The sequence below is a fragment of the Pteronotus mesoamericanus genome, unplaced genomic scaffold, assembly GCF_021234165.1.
Source record: "Pteronotus mesoamericanus isolate MK-2021 breed Mesoamerican mustached bat unplaced genomic scaffold, CSHL_Meso_final scaffold_85, whole genome shotgun sequence".
Taxonomy (NCBI): domain Eukaryota; kingdom Metazoa; phylum Chordata; class Mammalia; order Chiroptera; family Mormoopidae; genus Pteronotus; species Pteronotus mesoamericanus.
Genome location: NW_026555329.1, coordinates 16,294,866 through 16,309,024, shown reverse-complemented (window position 1 = coordinate 16,309,024; position 14,159 = coordinate 16,294,866). Strand labels below are relative to the sequence as shown.

General features: G+C 35.6%; 1 protein-coding gene across 2 annotated transcripts in view; it reads left to right on the top strand.

Moving 5' to 3' along the window:
• GLCCI1 (glucocorticoid induced 1) overlaps positions 1–14,159 on the top strand; it is a 95,215-nt gene that overhangs the window by 50,383 nt on the left and 30,673 nt on the right. Inside the window, exon 4 of one of the 2 annotated variants that reach the window (XM_054564088.1) lies at positions 9,774–9,911. The exons of the other annotated variant lie outside the window; for it this stretch is intronic. Within the exon in view, the coding sequence (XP_054420063.1) occupies positions 9,774–9,911 (138 nt within the window). The remainder of the gene's footprint in view (positions 1–9,773; positions 9,912–14,159) is intronic. 2 annotated transcript variants of the gene reach the window in all.

Genomic DNA, 14,159 nt, shown 5'->3' with positions numbered 1-14,159 from the left:
GGCGAGGGGAAGACAGGGAGAAAGAGAGGAAGAGAAACATCAACATGCACGAGAAAGATAGATCAGTTGCCTCTAGCACACCCCAGCAGGGAACCTCGCCCCACATCCTAGGTATATGCCCTGCCTGGGAATCAAACCAGTGACCTTTTGGTTTGTGGACAGTGCCCAACTTACTGAGCTATGCCAGTCAGGGCTCTATAACCTATTTTGGTCCTAGCAAATTATCTTACTATTTCCCAAATATAACAGTACTTCCTTTATTTGTGTTCACCTTAACACTTACAGAGTTTAAGGGTTACCTTCCATGTTTTGATAAACAAGTCTGAGTTTACCTTAAATTTGCTTTTCATGTTCTTTATAAATATTTGTTATGCACCCTCTCAGCTTTTGCCTTTCCAGAATGAATTCTGATTTTATTAATAATTGCTATGTCTTCTTCATTTTGGTTACCTATTGTTCCACTTCAGCTTTCTTTTGTTGAGTTACAGCACCCAGAACTGTAGATCATAGTTTTGTACAATGGTAAGAAAGTGTTTTCTGCTTCTAATAGCTCTTTTAAATAGCCAGTGTATCGTTGCCCTTTAAGACTCAGTATAATAGAGTGGAAGTCACATCTTTTACAGATATTTTTTATGACCCCATTCCCTTATTTGTTATGAACAGCACAAATAACAATCAACTTTACGTATCTTTTGGATAATTTTTCCTGATAGTATTATATTTGTCTAAATTCTTATCTATTTTTTATAGAAAATTAGAGTTGAAAGGCCATCTGGTCTATTTCCTATGTAAACACTCCTTTAAAAAATGGCCTTCTAGTGCATTTAGTGTATTTTGATCATTCTTGGCGAGAGAAGCTTATCACTTTGCCAGAGAACCAAACTAGTTCAGTTGTTTCAGCTTAAATTGTTAAATAGTTCATTTTGTATCTGGAACTCAGAATTATACCCCTTAGTTTTGACTCTGCTCTCTGTTCATTGTGTAAGTCTACTTAAATATTTGAAAGGCTAGCCATGTCATTTTCCTCCAAGATAAACATTGACATTTCTCTCATATATTTTCTATATATGCCATAGTTTCCATATCTTTATTATTTTCGTATACTATGGGCTATGAGTATTTTGCATATACTGTGGTATCTAGGCTGAATAGATATCTATTAGCATCCTTATGCCTATGACTGTATTAAAATTTTAGTAGGTTCTTTATAATATTAATGTAGAAAAATCTTCAATTTCTATCTACCCCACACACAAATGCATGTGCACAAAATCAGTTATTCCCAGCAGCAAAAAAAAAAGAGAGAAAGGGAAGGAAGGAAGCAGGTTTAATATATCTAAGGTATCTAAGGCAGTATTTATACCTTAGATATACATATCTATCTATAAAATATGAATAACAAAAAAGTGAACTTGCAATTTTATCTTAGAGGTAAATACAGTCTCAAAATAATAGTCAGGATTTGGTATGGATGAACTTTGGACCACAACAACACAAGATATGCATGATTGAAAAGGAATGGCTGACATTAAATACTGAGTAAGAGATTTTATTTCTCTCCTACAAAGCAGCCATAAAGCAGGATCAATCCACTAATTCAGTGGTCTGGAAATTAACCAAACAAACTGAGAAGCTTTATTCATGAAAATTACTGAATAACAAGTTTATGGTACTGTTATCTGGCCCTTTTCCTCTCTTCCTCATCCCCAGATTTGTTGGTGTAACATTTCAACCCGGATGGGGAAGACCTTGAAACTAGAAGCTTTGCAGCCACTACTGGGGAGAGAGCCCTTGATAGAGAGTGTTAAAGATTAAATAGTGATCTTAATTGCAAAGGAACAGGGAGGGCCAGTGGCTCTGCTAGTCTAAGGTTGTAGTCCTATTTGTGACAAGCAACAGATTCATAGAGTAGCAAGATTTTATAGAGTTCTAGGAGGCAAGACAGTTGCAAGAGCTTAAAAAGTTCATCACATATCCCATCTTTACTGGATATGCATAGCAGAAAATGAAGTGGGCCCAAGCCACCCATGCATCGCTGGTCAGTGGAGCCTAAGAATAGGTAGAAGAGATTCAAGCAGACTTAATGATAATAAAATCTGTGGCCAACTTGTAAAAGGCTCGGTCTTCAAATGCTCTACTCATTCTATAAACAAATCCCATCCTGGGAGTGGAAACCTTACTGGGCTGAGATGTTTGAAAACATCTCAATCAGTCTTTGGCTGAACCATAAGGTGAACATTGGAGACAAGCTTGGAAAGGTCTTAAAAAGCCAGACTTACAAGGAAAAACAAGGGGAAAATAATGGAGTAGAAACATCTGTGACCACACATTATTGGAAAAACAGTATTTTAGTCCATCGGGTTACTAAAACACAAACAGAGAAGACAACAACAACTCAGAGAGAAAATCAGAATGTAGAGTTGCTACAATATATTATCTAAAACATCTGATATTCAACAAAAAATTTAGAGACATACAAAGAAACATGAAAGTATAACCCATACTTTAAAAAAAAAAAAAAAAAGGCAGTAATAGGAATTGTGTCTCCATGCTGGATTTAGCAGACAAAACATCAAAATAACTATTATAACTGTGTTCAAAGGAGGAAACCCTTTTTAAATCATTAAAGGGAAGTAGGATGACAGTGACTTAGTGAATAGTTTTCACAAAGAGATAGTTATTATTAAAAAGATACAAACAAAAACTCTAGAGGTAAAAAATATATAACAGTACAATTACAAATTCACTAAATAGGCTTAATAGCAGAGTTGAGATGGCAGAAGAATCTATAAGTTTGAATATATGTCAATAGAATTTAAACACCCTGATGCCAGAAAGAAAAAGATTGAAGAAAAATTAAAAAACCCTCAAAGACCTGTGAGAAAACATTAAGTACATACACATAGACATTATGGGAGACCTGGGAGAGAAGGAAAAGAAGATAAAAAATATTTGAAGAAATAATGGCAGGAAACTTTTTAGATTTGGTAAAAAAAAGCATTCTATGGATTTGAGAGGCCCAGCAGATCCCAAGGAGGAAAACAAACTATGCCACACATATGACACAAATAAGTTGCAAGTAAAAACATGGGAAAAGATACACAATGAAAACAGTTACAAGAAAGCTTACCAGACAAAATAGATTTTAACAAGAAGTATTACCAAGGACAAATAGAGACTTTTTTTTTTAATCCTCACTCCTGACCATGCTTACTGATTTTAGACGAGGGGGAAGGGAGGGAGAGAGAAAGGGAGAGAGACATGGTTGCAAGAGAGAAACATGGATTCGTTGCTTTGTGCGCACCCTGACTGGAAGCGAACCTGCAACCCAGACGTGTGCCCTGACCAGGAATCAAACCCGTGACCTTCAGTTTACAACATGACACTCCAGCCAATTGAGCCACACTGGCCAGGTTGATGCAGTTTATAATGATTAAAAAGTCAATACATCAGGAAAAAATAGTAATCGTAAATCGTGTATACACCTAACAACTGTCCCAAAATGCATGAAGCAAGACTGTCAAAGGAGAAATACAGTTTCTACAATAATAATTGGATATTTCAACACCTCCTTCTAATTACTTGCTAGAACAACTAACTAAACAAAATCAGCAAGGAAATAGAAGACTTCAACATTATCAATTAACTTCACCTGACATGTACAGTCTACACAGTGACTGCAGGATATATATTCTTTTCAAATGTGTGAAACGTTCGCTATGTTAGACCATATACTGGGCCATAAAGCAAGTCTCCACATATTACAAAAAGTTGAAATTCTGTAACAGAAAGAATTCTTAGAAAACCCCAAATACTTGTCAATTAAACAATACTTTTCTAATAACCCAAGGGAAATTTTAAAATAAATGAACGAAAACAAAAAGATAATTTATATCTTGTGTGGCTAAAGCAGCACTTCAAGGAAAATTTATACCTTTAAATATCAAATTGGTACCTAAATTTTCATCTTAAAAAGCTAGGAAAAAAATGCAAACCAGACCAAAAGCAAACAGGGAGATAAGAAAGAATGTAGCAGAAACCAGTGGAAAAATAGTAAGAATAAAATCAGTGAAACTAAAAGTTGGTTCTTTGAAAAAGTCAACAAAATTGACAAACATTTAACTATAAACTGATCAAGAAAAAAAAAGATACAGATTACTAAAATCAGCAGTGAAAGGAGTGACATTACTGGTAACCTTACGGAACTTAAAAGTATTATAAAGGGATATTATGATCAATTATGTCATCAGTTTAGAAACTAAGATGAAATGGATGATGAATTCCTAGACAGACACAAATTATTAAAAAGAGATAATTACCTAAACCAATTTAAGAATGGCTAGAAAATATGAATAGACTTGTAACAAGTAAAAAAAAAAAAAAATTGAGGAATTAAAAATCTGTCCACAAAGAAAGTGCTAGTATCACATTTGGTAAGTACTAAATATTTAAAGAAGAAATAATATTAATCCTTCACAAACTATTTCAGAAAATAGAAGAGAAGGGAACATTTCCCAATTTATTTTATTAGGCCATAGTAACCTGATTTCAAAGGCAGGCAAAGACATCTCAAGAAAATAAAATGGCAGAGCAATATCTTTTTTGAATATAGATGCAAAAACCCTTAACAAAATACTAGCAAACCAAATCTAGCAACATATAAAAACGATTAGATACCATGAGCAAGTGGGATTTGTCCCAGGTTTGCAAAGTTGGCTTAAGATCTGAAATTCAGTTAATGTAATACACCATATTAATTATAATAAAAAGCACTTTTCCAACTCAGTAGAGTAAGAGAGAGCATTCTCTCACACTCATTTATGAAAAAAAAAGAAATCTCTCTGCAAACCAGGAATAAAAGTTTTTGCGTTGAAAAAGGGCATTTATGAAGACCTAAGGATAATGTATTTATTATCAAAACCAGAATGCTTTTCTCATGCGATCAGAAAGAAGTAAATGATGTGCAGTGTTACCTTGTCACTACTGTTGTTTAGTATTGCACAGAAGGTTCTAGTCAGTGGAATTGGGGAAGAAAAATAAACCAAATACCCAGATTGTAAAGGAAGTGGTAAAACTGCCTTTATTAACAGGTAACATGATTCTACATGTAGAAACTCCTAGGGAGTATACAAATATATTACAAGAACTAATAAATAAGTTCAAGCAAGATTACAGAATACAAGATCAATATACAGAAATCAACTATATGCCTAGATACTAGACATGAACAATCCAAAAAGATAAGGAAATAGTTTGTTACAGTTGCATCAAAAATGATTAAAAGATTGAGGAATAACTTTAATGAAACAGTTCAAGACTTGTACACTGAAAACAAAACATTGCTGGATAAATTAAAGAAGGTTTAAATAAAGACTTTGTTCATGGATTACAACATTCATTATTAATATTAATATGGTTATTCTCTCAAAATTGATTCTCTGTAATTGCTATTAAAATCCCAACACACTTTGTTTTTTGGCAGAAATTAACAAGGTAATCATAAAATTCATGTAGAAATGCGAAGGACCTAGAATGGCCAAAATAAATTTGAAAGCAAGGAAAAATTTGGAGGACTTACATTGTATAATTTCAATACTTCTTATAAATGTACATTAATGAAGTTGGCAAAGTAGTAGCATAAAGGAAGACATATAGATAAATGGATTAAAATTGTGAATCCAGGATTAAACTCATATTTATATTCAGCTGATCTTTAACAAAGTTGCCAACACAATTCACTTGAAAAAGTGTTTCCAACAAGTAGTACTGGGGTAACTGTATATACATATATAAGGGAAATACTTAACTCCTTGACTCCTAGTATAGAGAAAAATTAACTGAAAATGGATCATAGCCCTAAATATAAGCTCGAAAATTATAAAGTTTCTAGAAGACGTTGGGATTAGGTGGGTCATTCTTAGGTACAACACCAGGAACAAGGCCATAAAAGAAAAAATGTTAATTGAACTTTATTAAAATAAACAATTACAGATCAAAAATATGACTGAGAGAATGCAAAGACAAGCCCAAGACTAGAAAAAAATATCAGCAAACCATATATCTGATACAGGGCTTATTTACAGGATATATAAGGAACTCAAATCAATACTAAGACAGCCCACTTAAAAATGGGTAAGACCCTTGAATAGAAGTATTTCATCAAAGATTTATGGGTACCAAAAGATGTTCAGCATCATTAGTCATTAGACAAATACAAAATCAAACCATGAAATACAACTACACACCAATTACAATGACTTTAATTTAAAAGACAGTGTCGAGCGTTGGCATGAATGAAGAGAATCTGGAACCCTCAAGCATTTTTGGGAATATAAAGTGATACAGTCACTTTGGAAAAACAGCCAGTTTCTTTAAAAGTGGAATCATTAACTTAGCATGTAACCTAGCAATTCCATTCTTAGGAATTTGTATAATAAAAGTGAAAACACATGTCTACATTGAGACACATACACTATTATTTATAGCAGAGTTGTTCAGAACAACTAAAAACTGGAAAATATCAGTAGGTAAATGGATAGATAAAGTGTGGTGCATTCATGCAATGGCATACTATTCAGCAATAAAAAGAAACAATATGCTGAATACTAATACATGCTACAGTGTGAATGAAGCTCAGAAAGATTTTACTAAATTGGGGGTCAGCAATTTTTTTTCTATAAAAGGCCAGATAGTAAATGTTTTAAAGTTGGTGGGCCATATTATCTTTGTTGCAACTACTTAGCTCTGCTGTTGTAGTGTGAACGCAGCCATAAACAATAGGGAGTGGGTGTGGTTATGTTCCAATAAATTTTATTCACAAAACAAGAGGCAAGCTGGATTTGGCCTGCAGATTGTAGTTTGCCAATCCCTGCTAAGCGAATGAAGCCAGATGATTAAGACTACATATGATATGGTCGCATTTATATTGAAGTGCCAGAAAAGGCAAGGTTAGAAAGGGGGAAAAAAAAGCCCATTAGGGGTTGCATGGGGCTGGGAGCGGGGCTGCAGCAGTGGTGACTGGCTCTGAAGCGGATTTGGGGGTGATGAAATAGCTCTTAAACTGCATTGTGATTATTGTTGTACACCTCTGAAGAGGGATTAAAACTTACTGAATGTTACCCTTACAATGAATGACGTTAAGGGAATATAACTTATACCTCAGTAAAAATGAAAAAAAGAAATAGATATAAAAGACTGGAGTTTTCCGTGATATGTCATGAAGGTATTAAATTCTGTATGATATGTATAACTGTGGCTAGAAAAAGCGTAGGAGTACATGGGTGAAGACTAAAATAAAAATAAGAATTGGCATTTGAGAAAATTATGAAAAGTAAAAGCTATTATTGAATATCAATATTTTATAGTTGCATACTACTTGAATATAAAAAATAACTTGACCTGCTTCCTTGTCATAGCATTAAATTCAGCTGTGCTCTTCCTGTGTTACATATATGCTCTCCCCCTCAGATTTTGCATCAGGACTTCTGATTAAGATGTCAGTAAAATCACCTGAATAATCTGCCTCCACTTTACTTCAAGCTTTTAAGAATAAAATGTGAACTCTTTTCAAAGAAATAATTAAGTAAATATATAGCGTCCAGCACAAATAATGTCCCTTTTGAATTACAAAATCTTTTTTTTACAAAATCAAAAGCATGTAATTCTGTAACATAGCAGTATCACACACAATCACACCATATGACATTTTAGGTGAAATGTTCAAATTAAAACCAGAAATTATTACACCCATATTATTACTCTACGAACCACACTCAAGCAGGTGCCAGGCCCTGTGTTCTGGGTACATCTGCATCAAGGAAGACCCATGCAGGACCTGAATAGAAAGGGAATCTTTGCTGGTGAGTGGATGTTGATGCTGTCTGGCTCACAGGAACCCGTGTCATGTTGGCTGGGGCTTAAAGGAGGACTTTAAACCAAATTTAAGAGAGTGTAGATTCCAACACATTTTAAGAGTGTCAGATGTGTCTTGCAAATGGCGGGTATTTGGAACTGGGCCGTCTGCATAAACTGGGTACTACGTTTCTAGGCAGTAAATCTGGACCTGAAAGAACTTTATGTGACACTGTTGGTGTTTTCCTATGGGCCAAAGAGACAGTTATGCAAAAAAGGAAATAGTAATCATATGTTTTATGTGGGGAGGGGTGCATCTGCAGCAGAGTTCTACCCATGTGGGACCAAAGCCCCAGTCATTCTAATGTAATTAATACCTGTGCTGGCGCTGTGTTGCTCCAGAGGGCTCATCCGAGCAGCCATGGCAGGAAAGAGCTCACAAAGGGTACAAATCCCACATGAAGTGAGCTTGCAAACAGGTATTTTAAGGAATGTAAGGAAGCCTGTTGCCATAAAAGACAGCAGATACTTTAAGTAGAATCACATCTGGGGAAATCAGAACACAGTCCCCCCAAAAAACTTAAAAATAAGAATGTTTAGAATTTCAAATTAAATAGTAAGTTGCAATGAGTATAAGAATAAATAAGAACAGGCAGAATGATAAAGATCCTGATAACTAACAAAATTTGGTAACTAACAAAAGTTGGTGAAATAAAAAACTCTGTGGTAAATTATACTGACATAACAGAAGAGAGAATTAGTGAATCAAAAGACTCAGCTGAGAATTGAAAGTCAAGATGGGCAAATCGTCTAGAATATAGACAAAATGATACAGAGGTTTAAACATGAAAAAGAAGTTAAGAAACATGGGAAATAGATCACGTTACGAGTTCTAGAAAGTAAGTCTAGTAAGCATCTGGGAAGAGAAATTATTTTAAGGATGAATGTTTGCTAGATTTGAAGAGCCATATCTATCTTTATATTGAAAAAGCCCGCCAGTTCCAAGGAGGGAAAACAGGACAGTGAAAAAATTCTGACCCTTAGGTTAGTGTAATGGAATTGTAGATCGAGGACAAACATATACACAAACACACTTGCAATTCAGAAAAAAGGCAGATTACCTACAGAGAAATGGCAGAGTATTGATGATACATTTATCACAAACTATGGTTGATGCCTGTATGCAGTGAAGTTGTGGTTTGTGTCTGTGTTGAGGAAATGAGTTCAAGTGAGGCATCATTTTCCTTTTTGAAAAGATGACTTTTCTTCAGATTATGTTTACTGAAGAGTTGTTGACCCAACCTTTAATTAGATTTTACAAACTAAAAAAAGTACACATGTACTTTTCCATTGGTTAGATATGTGGTTCCCTGTTTATATAGCACAATTTAAATTTATTTATACAGCATACCTATAGTTTAAGAAGTCTGCTAAGTAAATGATAAAGATTTAATTAATTCTTGTCACTTTTTATGGTACTTGATTTCTACACCTTTAACAGTCGTAAAAGAATAAAGCTAAATTAAACTTTTAAGATTTTTTAGCACACATTATCAACCGTTAATAGCACTGCATTTATTCCTGGTATAATATCAGATGAATAAGACTATATGCTAAGGATTGTGTAAAACACCTTGAATTTCAAAAGAAACAGTAGATAACAATCTACTTCTTAAAGAGCTTAATTACACATTAGGAAAAGCAACTCAGACGTTAAGGACTAATCAGAAAAGAATTTTATATTAACTCCCACTGTCCTTATTCAGTGAGAGAAGTTTGTCTCCTGTCCATGGTATAAAACGAGAAGCTGATCATTCTTATACTCTTGTGGTTCTTTCAAGTGAGCATGCTTTCCAGTCCCTTACATAGTTGAAGGTTCTATCTTCTTCCATGGTTATAGCTACTCTTCTTCTCCCAACTAGGGCCTGCTACAGCTGGGTGACTTCATGGGTGAAGGGATCCTGGAAGCTCCTTTTCTGTTTCTTGCTCACCTCCTTCCTAACTCCATAGCTACTGTTCCCGACCCCTCTGGAGGTGGCGCGAGGGGGAGAGAGGGAAAGGTAAGGGGAATAGAAATGTTCCTACTTGACTGGTACTGTTATAAGATGCCTTTACGTTCCCGGGACTTGACAGATTTTTAAAACATTCTTTTGTGATTTCACAAGTTCTTTGGAGATCCCTTACCACACATCTCTTACCTTTAGTTCTACTTTTATGGGTTAATGAGTCTCTTATTCTCCCCTTCACCTCTAGAACTCTAGAGATAGAATTTACCTTCTCAGCTGTTGAGCTCCGTTCACCCTTCCAGGTGGCCCTCTTGCACAGGACCTAAGACAACCCTCCACAATGACTCTAACACTCAAATATCGCAAATAGTTCCTGGGAAACTCACATATTTTTTTTGTCTAGTTAATGTCTGGGAGCTTAGGATGAATCTAATGCAACAGTAAATCTCTGTTATCCTAGCTCAACATTTTCAGTATATGGAGTGGGTATCAGATACCAGTTCATCATGACCCCTTATCTATGGGGAACATATGTCAGTCATTCAGGTTCTTCCATTAAAACTCCTCTCTCACCCTGGCCAGTGTGGCTTAGTTGGTTGGAGCATCATCCTGTGAACCAAAAGGCCACAGGTTCAATTCCCCATCAGGGCATGTACAAGAAGCCAACTAAAGTCTCTCTTTTCTCCCTTCCCCTCCCCTCCCCCCACCCCTGCCTCTCTTTCTCCCCCTTCTTCCCCCCTCCCCCCTCCTCCCCGCCCCCCAAACCCTGCTGCTGAAAGCAATGAAAAAAAATATCCTCAAGTAAAGGTTGAAAAAACAACAAACAAACTCCTTTCTCCTCATTTGAGGCAAAGAAGGACATATACCCTCTGAGGTCTTGGATTTGATTTTTTTTCCTACTTACAGCCTAAAAAGTTTGTCTTTTACTATGTCATGGATGCTGGCAGAGGCATGAGTCTCTTGGTTTGGAGACAGTGGACTTTAGCCCAGCAAGTCTCAAGTCCATCAAGTTTGCATTTGTTCCCTTGGTCCCCAAGTCACACGGGGGTAATGGGGAGGGCTCAAACAGATGCCTGCACATGCGCTAGATCACATTACAGGAGAGAAACACTGACCTTGGGGAAATCCACTGTTTTTATAGTAAGCAGTAAGCAAACCTTTATATCCCAGTGGGTGACATTCCCAGAGAGAATGAAAGTAATACATATGGTATTGTTGTATAAGTTCTTTTTACTATTCCTGACTTTTATAAAGATACATTTTAAAAGGTGGGTTTACTATTCTTAAGTTCTTCAGAGGAAATAAAGAAAAAACATGAGTTGCTTCCTTATGCCAGCCCTCCTCTCATTAGTAAGATTTTTGTGGTACTATCTGTAAGAGTAAGTGAAATAAATGATCAGGGATGTTTCTCACTTCTGATCAAGTAATTATTAGATATCATTGATGTAGACTTCCCTTTTTAAGTAAAAAAAAAATAGTGTCCTTATAGTTTTACTAAGAGTATATCTTCCACCATATTTTAGTGTTTGGCATTTAAAAAAAATTTATCATACTATAGTTGGGGAAAATAATTACAATATTTTCTCTGGACCTGAAAGACAAAATTCAAGGAGAATTTTGATTATCCCTTTAAGATCAAAGGAATTATGTGGTAAATCTTTTTAAAAATATGTATATTTAATAATGTATCTGTCTCAATTCACAGCAAATTAAGTTCTAAAGATGTTTTATAATTTTTCATTATTTAAAGTTTATCCAGTGGGCACAGTTTCAAGGTAGTTCAAACTGCTTATCAAAAAATAGACACTTCTCAGTAGGTTAGTATATAGTCAGTTAATTGCTTCATCAAATTTTTGTTCATCTTTATTCCAGTTTCACATCTTGCAATATCTCCAACATTAAGAAAGGAAGTTACTTTGAGAAGTGGTTGAAATTATGAGCCAATAGCTAGTGACTAGTTAGTTACTACAGTTGAACATTAACCTAGTATTACTGTCAGTAGTGTTGGTAGATAATTGAAAGAGGTTATGAATTAAAAACTAAAGGACTGAACCTGCCATTTACTAGCTGTGTTATGTTGCAAAAGGTACTTTATTTTTTTGGAGGTGTTTCCTATGTCTGTAAGTGAGATATAATAAATCTGTGGGATAAAGTGAGTTTGTGAACTAGAGTGTATTTTAAATGTTAGTTGGTACTGTTAACATGTCTATGTTGAAACTGTCCCTGCCATATCTGTGGGGATGGACTTGTGTGTGGGAGCATGGCTGTCCGTTCCTGGGATAGAAGGTTTGTGCGCGTCTGCGCTTGGGCAAGCTTGCACAGGCATGTGCTCCTTCCGGATGCATGTCTCTTCATGCGTATGCCTTCCTACCTGTGTTTCCTCACCCGTATGATGGGGATAATAATAGTACCTATCTCATATGCTTTTATTGAACATTGAACGAGATGATTCACATAAAAGCAAATGGCAAAGTGCCCTCCTCCTTGTTTTAAGCTATTTCTCTTTCTTTTTTTTCCTTCCAAAAGCCCTGGGATCCTGCCTCCCTTCCTGCTGCTACCCTTTAAGATATCCCATTTCCCTGGCCTACAGTGGAATAGAATTCATTCTGAGAAACATTTCCCTCCCTTTCAGTACCAGAGGCTGAAGTACTCAACCAGTCTTTTGAGACTGAGTTTAGTTTTGTTTTATTTTGTTTTTAAATGTTAAGAATAGGGGGAAAACCAACAAGGCAAAAATAGCAAATAAACAAGGGTGATGCTTTCAGGTTTTCAGAAATTTACAGAAAAATGTGTTCTAGTTCTCAGATTTTCAGTGGAGCCAGTCTCTGATTTTTCTTTGAGTCCACAAATAATTTAGTCATTTCTTTGTGAGTATTTATGCTAATTCCTCTGTGTACAATTATTTCTTCTTTGTGATGCAGGATCACTTATTCCCTTTTTAAAACTTGGCAGCTCATGTGCTTGGGACCCATTTCACATTTAAAGAGAGCTCATCTCTCCTCCTTTAATTTTTTTTTCTTTAAGCTTTATTAAGATATAATTGAATATAAGATTGTATAAGTTTAAGGTATACAATGTAATCATTTGATGTAGGTATATACTCCAAAATCATCACCACAATAAGGTTAGTTAACACATCCATACCATTGCATAGTAGTTGTTGTTTTTTAATGTATAGTGAGAACTTTTAAGATCTATTCTTTTAGCAACTTTGCAATGCACCATATAGAATTGTTAATTACAGAAATTACTCATTTTACAACTGGAAGTTTGTACCCTTTGACCACCTTCACCCATTTCCTGCCCCCCTCTGGCAACCACCAGTCTGCTCTCTGTTTCTAGAAGTGTTTTTTTCCTAGATTGCATATATAAGTGAGATCATACAGTATTTGTCTTTCTTTGTCTGCCTTATTTTACATGAATATTTTGAAACACATAATAAGATTCATCTGTAGTTTAGTTTAAGAAATCCAATCAGTATAACTCAGTGTTCCCTTTGTAAAGGAAAGTTGTGCAGTCATTTCATCATAGTACCCTGGGTGGGTAGGCCCACCGAGATGAGGCCCAAGAGCTTCTGTGCGATGCAGTGGAATGGGCTTTAGGGAGGCTGTCTTAGGCAGAGGAACAGAGCTGTGCATGAGGAGGAAGAGTGAGGGGGGAGGGTTACAGTTTCCTTCTGCACTTTCCTCCCAGAGGACACTTTTGTGTCCACTCTCCCCTGGCGCTAAGGTGAGGGAGAAAAGGTGGCTTTGTCAGGCAATGGGGTCTTGAGCGTCAAAGGGAAAAGAAAAGAGACATTCTAAGTAAAAGCTGTGGAAGGTGAGATCATTTGCAGTTTTGTTATGTAGGTCTGCCCCTCTTCCAAACAGGGAGTAAAAATCACAGGAACCTCCTGTACTCTGAAGCAAAGGAGCGTGTATGGAGTCTTGCTTTCATTTCACACAGTTCTTGACAAAAAATTTGTGTTCTCTGCATATGTGTATATATGTGAATGAGGATGAGCTTTTACCCTAATCTCTACTGAATTGTAAACAAGAGCATAACTATATTATGGTCCAAAGATGAACAGTATTGTGCAAAAACTATAAGGTTGCATAATTTAAATTTGTATTCCTGCAAAGCAAGGTGTGTATCATGATAGATACACATACATACATTTTGTTTTCAGGGGCTTGTTAAAGCTGTTTAGAACAGTTTTCTGGCTTATTCTGATGTTTTAAAAGCCTTTATTTTTGTTTGCCTATTTTCAAAGATTTTTTTTTAATGAAAAAGTACAAATTGCCTTGGTTTGTCTCTAAGCAT